The following is a 16,945-nucleotide window of genomic DNA, read 5'->3' as shown; positions in this document are numbered from 1 at the left end:
TGGCAAGCTTCCTGTTAAGAAACATATAACAGAAATGTTTCTTTCAACATTTTTCTTCTTTGCTGTGAAGAAATATGATAGCTTCCAGGATCTCTACAGATGGGACCATATTTAATTAACATGAGGAAATCACCCATTTTGTCCAGAATATCAATTTCATGGCCAGACAAGGTCTCTAATCCCTTTAATTATGCATTTTTGTCATTAACACCAGACTAAAAAAGGAAAGCAAGGAAAGGTTTTGTAAGTTGTATGCTTTGGCCAAACCTTTCCAAGGTTAATGTGCCCTGCCCTGTGTTTACTATCATGTACATAGTGCAAACACATAATCTCCATTTCTGAGAAATCCAAGAAAAATGTTTTTAAGATCACCACTTTAAATGTAATTTTTGTACTTCACAGATATGTGATCCTATTTAGTATTATTGAAAGGTATTATCATCACATTGTAGAAAGACTGAAGTGAGAGAGGGTTGAGTGTGCAAATTTGACCTATGCTGAACTTTCAGTAGCAGAGAGCAGACATGGTCAGTGTGAGAAAAGGGAGGAACAATGTTACACCTCAGTTACAGCAGCAATGCAAAGTGATGGCAAAGTCATTTCCTCTTAATCAGGTGCATTATAGAAAAAGCATCTGCTGTAAGGTTAAAGTGAGGTTGAGAAACAATTAGCTGTCAGTCATATATTATTTTATTTTATTTCAGTTCATGGTTCATTTCATTGTTCTATTCCCTTTCACTGTTGACTTAGTTTCATATTTTTTTTATATATATATGCATATATTTTTTTTGTCTGCATTTTTCCTCATAGTTTAACAACACAGGGTGTGTCACCTTTTTATGAGATTGAGATGAATATTTTATTGTTTCAGTGCATGTGTGTGACCATCAGCAGCTCTCTGGAAGCTAGTTTGTTGATCTTTATTGAGTGGAATGACCTTTGTGTGGTAGGGAGCGCATTGCTACACCTCAGTGAATACGGGGGGGGGGGGGGTAAAGGACAGAGAAGGTGTGGAAGGATGGACACGGGGAGGGAAGCAGGTGGAACTGGTGGCATGAAGGATGCTGTGCTTTTCCTGTCGCCTCACTCGGGATTAAGAGAGTGCAGAAGGTTACTGTGTAGATCTGTGGAGAAATGGGATAACAAATTGGTGAAGGAGTCCCAACAGAGGAGTTGAGTCAAAGAAAGGGTACATAGTGATGGAATGAAAGAACAGCTCAGCCCATTTTAGGATTCATCAATTCATCAATTCTTCGTGATGTGACCCAACACGAGCTGGCAAGTGACACCACACATGCGTGTGGGCATTCACCAGGGCCCAGAGTCGGGTCAGGGGCCCAGGCTTATGGCCATACTACCCCCATACTACTACTATAAATTAGGCTCTTTATTAAAGGCTGACTAAGTCATCTCCACACAATAAACAAATGTTTTAAGCCTTTTTTGGAACGGTGACAACAGTTAAAAAACTGTTTTGAACTGAAGTGACGTGTGGATGGATGCATTTTCTATTCTTAATGTTGAGGAGCTCCACATTTCAGTGACAGAACTCCTCAAACATCATACTTGATCACTGAGTCAGACAGGTACACATTGTGTTGATGCATTGTATTCACATGGCATTATTGTAAGTTGTTTGTGACAGCTTCTCTGGGCATTCAAACAATGGAGGGTGTGATAAACTGTTTCCCTGAGGAGTGTCAAGTAATATGACCAACATTATCCTGAAGCTTGGAGGTCAGATGACCTCTCAGGTGTGGCTACTGATGTCAATTTGTAGAATACTTGCAAAGCTTATATTTGAATATGAAATTATCCTAAAGCTATATTCTGTCTAGTAAGAAGAAAAAAACACAAAAACACAAACCTCACTAAATATAAAGTGACAACTCTTCTGTTTTCAAGGTACACTGTCTTTATGAATCTGAGAAAATACTTGATAAAGAATGCTGTAATATCATAATGCGGTGAACTTTATTTTAAGTTCAATTATGAATATTAAAAACTCTCAACTTGAATATTTGCTTGGATTCCAGGGTTTGCTCATTTTTCCAAATATCATTCAGTTTCTGAGAACAAGAAAGGTGTTGATACTCAAAGTTTGGATTAGTGTGATTTGTTAGTGTGAACAACCTAATGGTGGTGTGAGGATTACACAGTTTTCAGAAACACAACCTCTACTGTTAGCTTCCTTAAAAAAAAAAAAGAAGCAGCTTCTTATTTGAAAAGTATGACATAGTGCAAAAGAAACGAGAGAGAATAAAAACAAAACAAGACAATCCAATTAAAAAAATGTCTCTAACTTAATTTAACGATTCTCAGTTCGTTTACATTTCAAACAAATCACTTTCGTTTGACTGGAAATAAGCTTGGGGCAAAGCGACGTCTTAAAAAAGAATAATAAAAAAAAGACTACAAATCCCAGGACGCTCACTTCCGGGTTGTAGCGGCTCTCAGCCAATCAGAGAGCCTGCCGGATCAACGGTAGCTATCTGGGGCACGGGGCCAGCACGTCTAGCCAGCTCGAAGTGCCACGACTTCACAGCGGAGCTCGGATCCTCCGGCGGACGGAGAAGCAACGTAGCTGGATAAACGAGCAGCTTTTTTTTTTTTTTTTATAATTTTAATTCAATTAAATCCACACTCATCCTCGTCGCTTTTCCACACCACCACCACCACCACCACATTTATTTATTTATTTTTTTTTTGGAAGAGGAAGGAAACAGACGTAGCTTCATCAAGCAGCGAGGTAAGTCTGGGAATCTGGGAATCTTTTTTTTTTTTTTTAATTCATTGAGCCAACGTTAGCTAGCCCGGGAAGCTAACTCCTGCTAACTCTCAGTAGAAGACAAGACAGCCGATTAAAGTTTGTTTCATATCCCTTTACACCACCGTGTCCTCCTCCTTTCTAGCGGGTCAGTTTGCAGGGGTGTTGTGTGGCTTTTGTTGAGTAAAGCCACACTTTGTGCAGGACGTTAGCTAACTTAATTGATTCTCAGGGCTAGCTCCAGCGCTAGCTTCATTAAACGTTGATATAATATCAGAATCGGACCCCTCTTTTTTCCCTTTGGCTTAATGTTTTCGGTCCAAAGTAGACAATATCTGATTAATCTTCAAGGCTTTTTTCTTTTCCTCTCAGTTGTGGTCTCGGTGTAATAAAGTGTTGAGCGTTAGCTTCATGTTGGAATACCCTGAAAGTTGTTGGAAGAAATTGCCTTTGAATCAAAGTATGAAATAAAAAGGGTTTTTTATTTTTTTTATGACACTCCTTCCCCTCCCCAAAAAAAAAAACGGATCACTCCTTCACTCCATGTCTGAGCAGAGATAAAGCTGACGTATGTATATTTATTTATATTTATTTATATTTATGTGTGTGTACTCCCTCCTCCCCCCATTGCAATGAAAATCAGATCATTTGAATTTATGGGCTGCATAATCTTTAATAACTAACGAACAGTAAGTAAGTAAACCCAGCAGCAGCACCCCCTCCCCCCCCCCCCCCTCCCTTTTTTTTTTTTGGTCTTGGAAAGATGAGGTGTCCTTCTCCAGAGTCACCCAGATCCAGTTCTCCTGGACTCATCTGTCTCTGTTCAGGCTGAGTGGAGATGCAGTGACGTGTGGCATCAGAGATTAGGAGGCAGCACAGACTCTTCCCCTTTGGCTTCTGGTGTTCAGATCCTGCTATGAAAAAGGGGACTCTGGACTCTGAGGCAGCTCAGGGCTTCTCCCCCTCCACCACGTCAGTGTCGGTTTGCTGTAAGACAACAAAGCTCCACACTGTATGTTTTCTGCAAGGATAACATCCTCATCCGTAATATAAACAAGGATACAACTGTGTACTTGCCCCCCCTCAAAAAAAAAAAAAAAACTTTTACTGCCCCTCATCTGTCATCGGCTGCAGGCTAAGCATTCTCCTTTATGACGGGAGACTTTGAGATCTCTTAAAGGGATCATTCAAATAGCTTTAAGGTATGTTTTTTTTTTTTTGTTAACCGGGCAGGAAATTAACAAGAACCACCAGCCAAGAGCTGGAAGTTTTGCCAGTAACCTTGTGTACTTTATCTACTCTTGTTTGTAACTCTTTCTGCCTCTCTGGGTTTAAATTTTTGTTTAAAACTGGAAATAGTTGATGTTTCTTAACTCCCCCTTCAAAAAGCCACTTAACTCAATGAAAAGTCTGATAATTTTAGTAGCTCTATTATATTTGCCAAAGCAGGATATTCTGACCTTTCCATAACTCTGTCAATGGTCGAATATGAATTATAGCAGAAACAGAACACAGGAACTTTAAATATAACCAATATTATTATGGTTATAAATAATAATAATAATCTCATTTATTTGTTAGCTAAAATAATTTTTGGCAACTTGCTCTATGTTTAATCAAACTGATATTGTACAGTGTGACTCTCCTATTAACAAATTTAATATGATCTGCTGAATAAGAGAGTTTTGGAAAAATATTCCAAGTTGTAAATCACTTTTTTTTTTTTTTTTTAAAAGGTTGTCTTCATTGAAAATTCCATGAAAATGGGTTCTCACTCTGGAGCCAGTCTGTTTGTGTTTGTTTTGGCTTAGTTTGTTTGTTTGCTTGTTCTACAGAAGGCTCAGTGCTGGATTTCAAAACTGAGCAATGTATAAGTTTTTACTTTGAGGGCAACTGAGCTGTAAGAACATGTTTTACCGCCGTATGTTTAAGTCCACGTCAAAGACCATATGACGTCGGATTTTGAGCAGCTGCTATTTGCCACACGTTTGGTTTTTAAGTTGTGCTGCTCTGTACTGTGTGGTCAGCCTTAAGGCAACGTTTATGGGCAGAACAGGGACATCTGGAGGCTGTTTAAGGTAAAAGCGGTGGGTTAACAGCAGGCATTTAAATTCTGTCATCAGTCACTACAACAGCTGTTAGTTTCGTTTTGCCAAGCTACAAAGAAATATTGTTGATATTACAGTTTCAACTTGCATATAAATTAGTGTGTGAACTTGTTCTTCTCATTGAAAATTCTGAACTTCTGTTATGTATTTTTCTACTTACTGTACTTTATATTATTTTTTTTATAATTATCCTTTTAGGTTTACTGAAATTGAACAATGGATATCTACGACCCCCAGACCCTTGGCATAGTGGTGTTTGGTGGATTCATGGTAATCTCGGCCGTCGGGATTGCTCTTGTCTCTACCTTCTCCATGAAGGAAACGTCTTATGAGGAGGCCCTGGCAAAACAACGTAGAGAATTAGGCAAAATACAATCTGTTGCTGCAAAGAAGAAGAAGGACAAAGTGTCAGAGAAGAAGAGCCGTGGAAAGAAGAAAGATGAAAAGCCCAATGGAAAGATCCCAGAGCAGGAAAAAGGTGACGATGCCACCGAAGTTGACGCAGCCATTGAGTCTGCTGCTGCTCCTACTCCTGCCCCCGAACCCATCCCTGAAGTTAAGCCCACTGCAGCCCCACTGACAGCAGTTGCCCAGCCCAAGACTGCTGCCGAGCCGAGCCCCGCTGCCGAGCCCTCACCTGCACCCTCGCCAAAGGAGAAGAAGAAGAAGAAGGTGGCCAAGGTCGAGCCAGCGTCAGCCCAATCTGCTCCACTCGTCTCTGCACCAGTCAAGTCCTCCGCAGTCCCTCCATCAACTCAAGCTCCTGTCTCTGCCCCAGCTAAGGCTGCACCTGCATCTACCAAATCTGCACCTGCATCTACCAAATCTGCACCTGCATCAGCTAAATCTGCCCCAGCCCCGGCCAAGTCCGCTCCTGCCCCAGCCCCGGCAAAGTCCGCTCCTGCCCCAGCCCCGGCCAAGTCCGCTCCTGCCCCAGCCCCGGCCAAGTCCGCTCCTGCCCCAGCCCCGGCCAAGTCCGCTCCTGCCCCAGCCCCGGCCAAGTCCGCTCCTGCCCCAGCCCCGGCCAAGTCCGCTCCTGCCCCAGCCCCGGCCAAGTCCGCTCCTGCCCCAGCCCCGGCCAAGTCCGCCCCTGCCCCAGCCCCGGCCAAGTCCGCCCCTGCCCCAGCCCCGGCCAAGTCCGCCCCTGCCCCAGCCCCGGCCAAGTCCGCCCCTGCCCCAGCCCCGGCCAAGTCCGCCCCTGCCCCAGCCCCGGCCAAGTCCGCCCCTGCCCCAGCCCCGGCCAAGTCCGCCCCTGCCCCAGCCCCGGCCAAATCCGCTCCTGCCCCAGCCCCGGCCAAGTCTGCCCCCACGTCAGCGAAATCGGCCCCTTCTACTGTTCCTGCAACAGCTAAGTCTGCCCCTGCCACAGGCAAATCTGCCCCAGCACCAGCAAAGACTGCAGCAGTCCAAGCCAAGTCTTCATCAGCTTCATCCAAGGCTGGCCCAGTGCTAGAAGCTGTCACTAAAGATGTCCCAGTGATGGCAGTGCCCCCTGTGGGATCTCAGCAGGCCCCTGCTGCAGCAAAGGCACAGGAGCCCAAGAAGAAGTCCTCTAAGAAAAAGACAGAGGCTGGTAAGCAAACATGGATTAGAAGTTCAACATTAAATCTCTCAATTTTAACATTTCTGTGATTTTTTTTTTTTTTTTTTTTAAGTAGTTATTAAAGATGATAGTGCCTTCTGACTGCAGTTTATATTCCAAATTGTCGTGTGCTCACCCAAGACTCTTATGGATACCACATAAGGTGCACAAATGCTGGCACAGCACTATAGAGTCTGTTGAATCAGAGAATCAGAGCTCATTAAATCAACGATGTACCAATAATTTAATTGCATTGCATCCTGCAACTCTCACCTCCAACCCCTTTCTGTGCTTATCAAGAGTCAAATTCGCTGCAGGCTTTCAAATGTATATGTTATTTCACTCGAAACATCATTGTTAAAATTAGCCTTCTTCCTTGAATTGATGGAAGTGTTTGTCTCGGCAGGAACTATGTTAGCCATAACACCTTTGATAGTGAGTGTTTTGAGGTGGAATGGGGACGTTTCTGTACAGTCGAGTCTCACACAGATACTCAGAATGTAAGGCAGTAATACCCTGTCAGTACTGATGAACTTCTAGCTGTGTACTTGTGAAAAGCCGTGCCAATTGCAGTGGTGGGTGATGTCTGGCACTCAAGCTCTGGAGGGCATAGAGCAAGCCAGCTTGTGCAAACACGGCTGCCCTGTTTTGTTAACTGACAAAGGCTCTCAGTGCCCTGACAATGGTTAGGAAAGGGGCGGAGGTTTTCCATTGCCTGAGACTTGTCTCTGACTGGTGCCATGGTGCCCAATCATTTTGCCTTCTGAAGCTGCCCAGGGGCCCAGACCCAAAGGATAAGCCGCAATCTTGTCCTTTCCCTAAGGCCATGTGGGAATCCAGACTCGACTGTGTCAAATGTCTGGCTTTCTAAGTTTAAAACATGAATTAATGTCTGACCTCCTTGTGTGAACTGTTTTGTCTGTCTCCTCAGTGGTAGCGGCGGATCCTGCTGATGTGCCACTGTACCTGCCCTACAAGGCTCTGGTATCCACTATCAGTAGCATGGTATTCAGTGAGGGGGAGGCTCATAGACTCATCGAAATCCTGTCTGAGAAAGTTGGCATCATCCAGGACACCTGGCACATGGTATGAAATCCTTCTGTCGACGCTGAGGAAACACAAGGGCAGCAGCCACTAATCGTTCTGAATGTATCTGAGATCTGGAAGGATATTTAACTGAGTTCCCCCCTCCCCCGTCTTTCTGTGTGCATTTTCATTCTCAGGCTACTCAGAAAGGAGACCCAGTGGCTGTGCTGAAGAAACAACTGGAGGAGAGGGAGAAACAGCTGGCGGCAGAACAAGAGGACGCTTCAGCAGCAAAAAACCGTCTGAGAGAACTTAACAAGGTTAGAGTGTGAAGTGTTGCAGACGTTGCCAAATTCCCACCACAATGCGCAAAGCCATGTTGGCAGCCCTGTGAGATTCCAATGCTCATTTTATCTAAAAATAAAAATGTTTGATGGATGAAAATCATACTGACAGTGAAGCAAAAACTAAGATGGGCCTGAAGGTGGCAGGAAATGGAAAAACACCATTACATAAAGTATGTTACACACAATCTCATTATATGTCAGCCTATGAGCAGTGGTGTGGGAAAGGTTGTAGTCCATACCCCCGGCTAAAGCTTGATCTGTATATTTTAAGATATCATGAATATGTAAAAACCACAAAGGTCAGCACCCAGAAAAGGCTAGAAGGGTTATAGTGTGGTCTTGCCTTTAATTACATGCGTGAAAAATTATGTGTAATTGTGAATTCATGGTAATCTCCTCTGAGGGATGATATAAATATGACAACAAAAAAAATTACCACAATTGTGGGGTTATGATAATTCTCTCTCTCTTTGCACATATTACAGTGAAATTGAGTACGACTGACTTTTTTTTTTTTTTTTTTTTTTTTTATCAGGAGCTTTCTGCTGAGAAGTCCAAGGTGGCCAATGTGGAGACAAAGCTGAGTTCCCAACTGAGTAAGAGGGAGCAAGAAATTATTGCTCTGCAAGCCCGCATGCAGGCCAGTTACCAGGACCAAGTAGCCCAGACCCAGAGGCTCAATGCAAAGGTCAGTTCTCATACACAAATATTACACTTTAATTATGTAGTATTAATGGCCCTCATAAAGTCAAATAAGTGCACCTACCACATACCATCCAAGATTCATAAGTCCACAATGTCTAGTTTATTTAAAAAAAAGAATCTTGAAACTTCCTACAGATCCACAGTTTGCAAGATCAGCTGGAAAAAGGCCCTAATGCCCAACTGGCACGTCTACAGCAGGAGAACTCCATTCTCCGAGATGCCCTCAACCAAGCCACCAGTCAGGCTGAGAGCAAGTGAGTCCTTTTGTTAAAGCAACAACTTACCTGCAGTGATGTACGACAACATGCTCTCAGCTTTTTATATTGATATTAATGTGACGTTGGGTGAAAACTGAGTGAAATGTGTACCAGACTAGAGCATTTGATTTATATATTTATGTAGCATGACGACTGTGTTCTCCCGTTCTCTGTCTCTGTGTCTTTCATTCAACCCTCAGACAAAATGCAGAGCTGGCCAAGCTGCGCCAGGAATGCGCAAAGTTAACCAAAGAACTTGGAGAGAAGACAGAAAGTCTCGCTGCTGATGAGCACATCAGGAAAGAACTGGAGGCCAAGGTCTCCGCTGCCGAGAAGCAACTCTCCCAGCTGCAGGTTGGCTTGTCCCACGGGAACACCACATCATCTCCATTTCCACATGGAGGCAAATTATAAAAAAAAAAAAAATAAATTTAAAAAAATGCAGTTTCTTATTTGAGCAGACATTTAGTTATAGGCCTTCCAAAATGCAAGTCCAGACCGTTCCTACCTATCCCCCAACTCCCTGATGTTATGGGAAGTTTAATTGCCTTGTAATCACAGAGCTTGCGGCTGAGCTGGAATGCAGCCATACAATAATGGAGCTGCAAGGGAAATGCTTCACAGCACCAGCTGGAATGTGTATAAGCGTTTGTGTCTGAACATCTCGCCTCTCCAGCCTTCCGTAATTGGCTGTAAAAGAGCAGCAGCAGCCGCTTGATGCTATTTGCAACACGTGACTCTGAGAGATGCAATACTTTCCTGTTTTACATAATCTATAAGACCATCTTACATATCGACTGTCAGCCTACACAAAACCTACCAGAGGAATGCTGTTGGTCTGTTCTATTAGGGGTTATTTGGAGCAAGTGAGTCAGCACTTCCTGACAGTGCTTGTTTGGTTAAATCATTTACTAACACCCCTTCCAGTATTTTAACATGTTATGCAATAGCTCAGCCCTTCAGTCAATATAAATGAAAGAAAGCACTAATTTGTTTGACTTGAGATGAGCTTTGCTGCCTTTGTGAAATTAGTATGTGTTGTTGGTCTGTAATTAGCAGATAACTGCTGACAGAAAGAAGTTGTCATCTCAAAATCCCCTTTGGTTCAAAGTACTTCCTACGAAACACTTCCTTAAACAAATCCAAACAAACTGTCCTTTTATTTTTGTGTTTGCTGGGAGGTTTTCTGGAAGTCCCACAGGTGGATTATCTGATTCTACTGTTGCCTTCTTCTTTAAATGTTTGGCATTATGATATTTCTTTGCAATAATGGGCAATGGACAACAGGCAAAAGGGATTTCCTTTTGAATTATTAGTCTGTGCAGGATAATTTAGTGAATCTTTGCTGCCCCCTGCTGACACACTTCATATTTGTTTTTAGGCCAGCCATACTGAGAGTGATCAAGCATTACAGAGGAGGCTGGAAGAGGTGTGTGAAGAGCTCAGAACAACACAAAGTAAGAACAGCAGCCTGCAGGCCAACCTGGACAAGGCTCAACAGGAGAGCAGCACACACTCAGGTCAGACACCGGGGGTACAAGGTCTGAATGGTTACCACACACAAAGGCATGGGAGTTAACCTGACTGGTTGTGAAAATGATGATAATAAGAAATTTAAATAGCATCGAGAACATATTGTGGTATTATTTTTTTATTTGCATCGCAGAATATAAACTATGGAATAACCTCAATACTGTTGTTCCTGCAGAATATCAAGTGCGTGCAGAGAGATTGGAGGCTGAGAATAGGGAGCGCTCAGCTCAGATAGATGCCCTCACCACACAGCTGGAGGAGACAAAGGCAGAGAAAAGCCAGCTTGTACAGCAGGTGGCCTCCATCAGTTCACTGTTGGAAGCCAGTCAGAACAAAAAGGAGGAGGATAACAATCAGGTACGGCATACTTTATCAGTTTGACAGCTCTGAAATACGGAGACAGCTTGAGACCCCTCATAGTCACCCTAAGGCTTTTTGTCACGTCAACAGGGGCAGGTGAACAGCGGCGAGCTGGAGCAGCTGAAGCTCAGGTAAGGGTTTAATCTTCTTCCCATTTTTCAAGGTTGAATCAGATACAGAGTTTTGTTTATTTATTGTGTATTTTTCTGTTTTTGCAGCCTTCAGGAGAGAGACAGCCAGCTGAACACACTTCACGAGGAACTGAAGCAACTGCAGATGAAGAAGGAAGCTGCTGTGAGTGTTGCAAACGCTCTTTTATTCAATTTATTACCAAATCACTTCTCGATTGCACAAGGAGATAATCATAAATAATCTTCTGTTCTAACAGGATAACACTATTGTTGATCTTGAGCAGAAAAATAAGAGGTATGCTGCTTTTTATCATCATCTATCAGGCTCAGATCTTTGTCTCCCTTTCTTCTTATTTATATAATAATTTTCCTTCCTCAGTGAGGCTAACCTCATCACATCACTTCAGGACGAACTTAAAAACCTCAAAGAAGAAATGGTGCAACTTAAGAGCACACCGGTAAGTGGATCTCCAGATGTGTTGCATAGCTCAGCCTTTATGAAAGAATTATCTCCTTGACTCATTTGCATGTCCTCTCTTGTTTTAGCAGTCAGACAACGCAGTGGAGCAACTCCAGAACAGGTAAATGAGTTGGATGTAAGAAAAGATCGGCCTCACATGTTGTTAGGTCTGTTATTTAGATCTGTCTCGTCTGTTTGGCTCCAGTCTGACTGAGAAGGATGCCCTCATCACATCACTACAACAGAAGCTGACAGCTGTGACAGAGAAGATGGCTGCTGATGCAGTAAGAGTCTCTTCACACACTAGTGGCTTATCGATTTAAAGCGGCCTTTGCTCCTAATCATCTTATTGATTAAGCTGTCCATTGTTTCAGCAGAACACTTTGACACAACTGACAGCTTTACAAACAGAAACCAAAGAAACTCTCCAGACACTCTTCCCACAGATCCCCTTAGAGACAGAGCAGGTGAGAAAAGGGCTGTCTTGCTCATTGTGATGATTTTGGTCTGCAAAATAAAACTCACTTGACCGCTTTCTTTCTTTTAGTCTAACTGGTTACAAATCTTTACACGGAAAGCTCAGGAGACTCTGAGCCAGCAGAGCCAGGAGTCCCAGTCAAGTACAGCATCACAGGTAAATTCAACCAAAGTTAATGATTATAGACTTTCTTTTTTTAAAAGATGTGAGCAAACCGACTGATCCCTTTTCATCTGCCAGTCGACATGGTGTTTCTGTTCAGACTGACATGAACAAACGTGAGGAGCACTGCCATCACATGCAGTTACAGACACAGTGAAGGAAGAATAAGCTGCTAAGCACCGTGTGAACTGTTAAAACTAATCTGTCACGTGCTGTTGCTGCTGTAAACGTGACGGCCCCTCTGTGGGAGACACTTCTGTTATGTTTGTTTTTTTTTGTGTGTGTGTGGCTGAAACTGTGAAACTGGCACACATCACAGGTCTGTATCTGAAGGAATCATTTAACCTGGTTCTTTAACATTACAGATAAAAGCCAGATGTTAATAAGCAGATGTTTTTATATCATTTTCATGTGCTGGTTCGGCCCGGCAGAAGAAGTTCTGACTGAGCTTTGTTTGTTCCAGGAGTTGCTTGAGAAACTGAAGGAGGCTGAGGAGAGCCACGGCTCCCTGCAGGCTGAATGTGAACAGTACAGGACCGTCCTGGGTGAAACAGTAAGTGACATCAGGGCACTGGTTTAATATGAATTAAACCGTCTTTCTCTCAGCAGGGCAGTAGAATATGTGAGTTGTGAGAGTTTATTGCGCCATTTCTTCTGTAGGAAGGAATGTTGAAACATCTGCAGAAGAGTGTGGAGGAGGAGGAGCTGGTATGGAAGTCCAAGATGGCTAACTCAGAGGAACAGCTCAGGGTGGTGCGTTGTAACGTTTCTTTGAAATCCTTGGCTTTCATTTTATTTTTATTTTTTTTGCCATATTTTTTTAAACCCTAACAATAATCCCTCATGCACATTTCCAGGCTTTGGAGAAAGTCAGTAAGCTGGAAGCAGAAAACCAAAGTGTACAACAGGTGGGTATATTTTTCATTACAGACACACACACCACTTAAAATAAATCATTGTGGCAACATGACAGGTTGGAAACTCTTCTTTTTTTTCTGCAGATGAAGGAGCAGATGATGCTTCTGGAAGCTCAGCTGGAAAAGCAGACAGACAACCAGGGGACCTCAGAGGAGATGGAGCAGGTACATGAGCAGGTTAAAGCTGCTGATTAAAGCAGTGTTTTTGTTTTTCTGTCATTTTATGACCTGCTGATGAGGTGAACTGTCATATTTGAATTTTAATCTTATGTTTACAAACAAGGAATTCCACATTTCACATATTAAAAGTTTCAGCATTCTTGTGGTGCTTTTAAAACCAAACCTGTCTGATGTGTGTGCTCTTCAGCTGAAGCTCCAGCTGTCAGCCAGTCAGAGCCAGCTGGATTTGGCCCAGAAGGAATGCCAGGCCCAGAAGGAGGAGCTAACAAAGGTGACTTTAGTTTTGCTATCACGTCTTCCAGACAGTGTTTACTCTTTCATATATCAGAGAAACTGAGGTGAGATGGAGACACTTTCTGTGTGAGATGTCACATATCAAGGAATTTGTTTAACTCCCCGCTGCCTCTAAACCTAAACAGCCAGTTATAAGACGTCAGTGGCATGTAATCCAGAGCGGATTCATGGATGGAGGTTATTGCCGCCAATGACTAGCGACGGCTTCCTGTTTCAGGTCAGAGAGCAGCTGGGCGAGATCACGATGCGGGCTCAGCGCGAACAGAACGGCCCAGCTGAGACTCAACCCAGTCAGGTCAGGGTGCAAAGGTCACAGGGCACCCTTAACTTCCTGTCAGAGGTCACTGGACAGCCACGGGGATGCTTCTTTAAAGAGCTCCTTCTCAAATCGGCCTTTTGAGTTTAACAGAAAAAAAAAAAAAAAGACTAAAGACAGGTGTGCTAAGTTCTTTGTGATCCAGCTTACATCAGCAGAGTGTCTTAAATCGACGATGTGGCCACGAGATCTGGACCCTGGGCAGTAGGTGATGAAGAACTGCTGAATTTCCAGTCTGTCCAGTTCTCCTCTGACACAGAAGGCGTTTATGCTAACCATTATTTGATTTGAGTGGATTAAACTCTAACACGACTCTCTCTCTCACCTTTTTCAGCATGCTTTTTGCTTTCAGGTTTTTTTTGTAGGAATCTTAACAGCAACAGAAATTTTGCCTTTTGATTTGAGCCTTTCACTTGAAATACTCTGAAATGAGACTAACTTGGCTTGTAGGTCAAGCAGCCTGTGTGTGTATATGTGTGTGTATATGTGCGTGTATCTGTGAGTGCAGCACTCCCGCCTCAGCACACAAATGATTGTATGCATGCAGGTTTTTTTTTTTTTTTTTTTTTTTGGTGTGTATGTGTGCTCGTACATTTATTGTAAGTTTGTGTCCCATCAGGTGCAGAACGAATTGAGTCAGACAACTGAGAAGCTGCATGGGGAGGCGGCTCAGAGGCAGCAGCTCTCAGAAGAGTTTGAACAGGTAGCTTAGTTAGTTTTGTCACAACAGACGTTTCCTAATAAACAACAAGGGTGTGACATCACTGTGTTGTCAAACTTTCAGGCCCAGAAAGCCATAACAGAACTTCAGGCTCAGATGGATCTCCTGAAAGCTTCTGCAGAGTCACCTCAGACTGACACAGAGGATGTTGCTCAACTCAAGGTTTGTTCTCAAGCAGCAAGAGAATCAAAGCTCAACTGAGATTGATGCCTTTTATTCATAACAGTGGGTCCAGTTTCAAACACGAAATGAACACACTATGGAAGTTTTACCCATCATGTTTTTAAATAAGGCAGCAGTGCAAGAGTTTAATTACACATTAGGAAGTGACTGAAAATATGGGGTGTCCCTTTGGTCTCGCCTGGCAGAGCTCAGACTCAGTGGGTGATTCATTCTGTTTTTTCCCGGCCCATATTCTCTGTCTCTGAAGGCATTCTACACGTAGCCGTGTTGTTGTTTTGTGTGTACGCTTGCAGAGAAGTGTGTTTGTCCCTCTCTCCGCTGAACGGTGTGAGAAGTAACGCCAGCTGTAGCCGCTGTAAGCTTTATAGTACGTGTGATGAAACTCAAAGTATTGTGCTGTGATGTTGGAAGGAAGAAAAGATGTGTTCACCTACTCCGCCTCTCCTCTTCCGTGTGTGTGAAATTAGCCCGGACTGCTAGTTACCATGGTTACAGCATCAACAAGCCGAGCTACACTGGCGTAAGCTGAGCTAGCTAAAGTGCGGAGCCGCGACTCTAACTCACTGATTCTTGCCTCCATTTTTTTCCGTCATTCTGTATCTGTGTCATAAAAGGAGGCAGAGGAGGAACTAGACATGCACCACACAGGACAGTCTATTAATCAAGGTGAACAGCAGACACAAGGAGCATCTGTACTTTTACTCAAGTAGTGAGGTTGTGTACTCTGTCCACCACTGGATGGGGCAACATTTCATAATAATGGCCTGATTTTTTTTTTTACAAGGTAACAGATTGTTTAGCAATTTTCTGATGAGGCTGTCGTTTCTACAATCCATTCAGTGTCTTTCTAAATGAACATTGAGTGTTTTTCTTGCTGCTTTCTCAACAGGAGCGCCTGGAGAAGGAGAAGAAGCTGTCCAAAGACTTGGGCCAGGCAGCCACCAAGCTCCAGCAGCTTCTCAAAGCCACTCAGGAGCAGCTGACCAAAGAGAGGGACACAGTGAGGACACTACAGGAGCACCTGGAAGGCAAGGTGGGACAACCTGGACAGTATATACAGGATCAGATAATTTAAGATTGAGTATATCAGAAAAATGACGATAAGCTGCCCAAAAAAAAAAATCCTTCATAAAGAAGCTGATATTCACTATTCACATATAAGGATGTGAGTCATCCTCAAAAAAATAAAAATAAATGAATAAATCAAACCAACTTTCTGCTCTAACTGTCCAGTTGAGCTGCAACTCAAAAATGACCCAAGAACAAAGCGGGACAGTTTCCTCTGGACCAAAACAGAATTTACCTCAGAGTTTAGCTGAGTGCCGACAGTTTCACGCTGATCTTTTTCTCTTTTCTGTTTTCAAAGGGGGATTATTCTGAGCTGAAGGAAGGAACATCTGTCTGACAGGAAGTTTGCTGCGGACACTACAGAAAAATGCCAAATATGCCTTATGATTACCATAGTTATGCATTCCAAAACAATTTCTTTTCTCGTACTGTAGTATATTGCATTTGTTGCAACAGTAGGAATCATGTTTGATTAAATATGAGCATTTCAAAGTAAGATTAGAGGAGCCAATCCTGCTGCAATCTTCACTGAAACACATTCCATCAACAATTCTGGCTATGTCAGATGTTACTTATCCCCCCCGCCTTATATTCCAAACATTACCCCATAGTTCAGTGTTAAAAGGGAAACCGATTGTACGTCAAACGTACATCAACCTGTGCAATTACTTTGTATGTCTTTTCTATGTGATTGAATGATGGAAACATTTTGTGGTTCAATGATGCAGTACCTCTATGGGCCTGCTGTCCTCTGTAGCTGGCTGCCAGTAACACACACCGAATTTGTATGAATGAATAAACTACAGTGTCACTCTGTCTGTGGTAGTCTGTGAACGTCTGACAGCCGGTGGGGACTGAACAGTAAATCCACCAGCTGGAGGCCCGCGATGATGATTTAACGCTGAAACTATCCTGTCAGCATCGGAAGCTACGCACAGGAACTGGGTAAAGAGCAGTCCTGCTTTCTGACAGGAAGTGTTCTTACACAGCAGTATATCAAACCGATAAGAGGTGCTCATTTCTCCTGACGGCACACACAGTAGCACATAAAAAAAAAATAAAATAAAATCCATGAACAAGTGTGTGTTCAAACGTGCTGCATTCCTTCAAGTTTTACACACCGTAATGTTCAGGTCGCATCAACCAGCGCAGACACCAGGAAGTGAATGACAAGGTGGAGACTTTTCTGAAAGCCCATTTATGGGTTTGTTTCTGGGGGTGATCTTTATCTCTTTACTCCTCCCAAACACGTACACTTTTTTTTTTTAAGTCAATGAACATAAACAACTTTCAAGTCCCTGTTTTAATAATTAAGGTGACGTGTCTTAATGTGCTCGCTCAGAATTTTTA

At 43.1% G+C, this 16,945-nt stretch overlaps 1 protein-coding gene across 3 annotated transcripts; it reads left to right on the top strand.

The window, feature by feature from the left end:
- The first annotated feature begins 2,615 nt into the window (after positions 1-2,615).
- rrbp1a (ribosome binding protein 1a) lies at positions 2,616-16,833 on the top strand. 3 transcript variants are annotated; one of them, XM_029520859.1, is made up of 27 exons: positions 2,616-2,749; positions 5,074-6,448; positions 7,389-7,543; positions 7,681-7,803; positions 8,366-8,518; positions 8,671-8,789; positions 8,993-9,146; positions 10,174-10,312; positions 10,501-10,682; positions 10,776-10,816; positions 10,904-10,979; positions 11,074-11,111; positions 11,196-11,274; positions 11,363-11,397; positions 11,482-11,560; positions 11,654-11,743; positions 11,824-11,910; positions 12,380-12,469; positions 12,577-12,669; positions 12,774-12,824; positions 12,918-12,998; positions 13,201-13,284; positions 13,525-13,602; positions 14,243-14,326; positions 14,408-14,506; positions 15,417-15,560; positions 15,894-16,833. In XM_029520859.1, the coding sequence occupies exons 2-27, from the start codon at positions 5,092-5,094 to the stop codon at positions 15,930-15,932; spliced, it is 3,750 nt and encodes a 1,249-aa protein (XP_029376719.1). In that variant the 5' UTR covers positions 2,616-2,749; positions 5,074-5,091; the 3' UTR covers positions 15,933-16,833. The 3 variants fall into 3 exon arrangements, with proteins under 3 accessions (XP_029376719.1, XP_029376718.1, XP_029376720.1); XM_029520858.1 differs by having other exon boundaries at positions 11,651-11,743; XM_029520860.1 differs by lacking the exon at positions 13,525-13,602 and having other exon boundaries at positions 11,651-11,743.
- Positions 16,834-16,945: the final 112 nt, after the last annotated feature.

The sequence above is a fragment of the Echeneis naucrates genome, chromosome 15 (assembly GCF_900963305.1).
Source record: "Echeneis naucrates chromosome 15, fEcheNa1.1, whole genome shotgun sequence".
NCBI classification, from domain to species: Eukaryota; Metazoa; Chordata; class Actinopteri; order Carangiformes; family Echeneidae; genus Echeneis; species Echeneis naucrates.
The sequence above is the reverse complement of the archived record's forward strand: the minus strand, read 5'-3'. Positions and strand labels throughout refer to the sequence as shown.

Excerpts from the sequence above, each read along its gene's own strand:
- rrbp1a (XM_029520858.1), top strand. The coding sequence starts at position 5,092 with ATGGATATCTACGACCCCCAGACCCTTGGCATAGTGGTGTTTGGTGGA. Across the intron at positions 10,313-10,500 it reads GGAGAGCAGCACACACTCAG|AATATCAAGTGCGTGCAGAG; the intron begins GTCAGACACCGG and ends TTGTTCCTGCAG. Across the intron at positions 15,561-15,893 it reads AGGAGCACCTGGAAGGCAAG|GGGGATTATTCTGAGCTGAA; the intron begins GTGGGACAACCT and ends CTGTTTTCAAAG.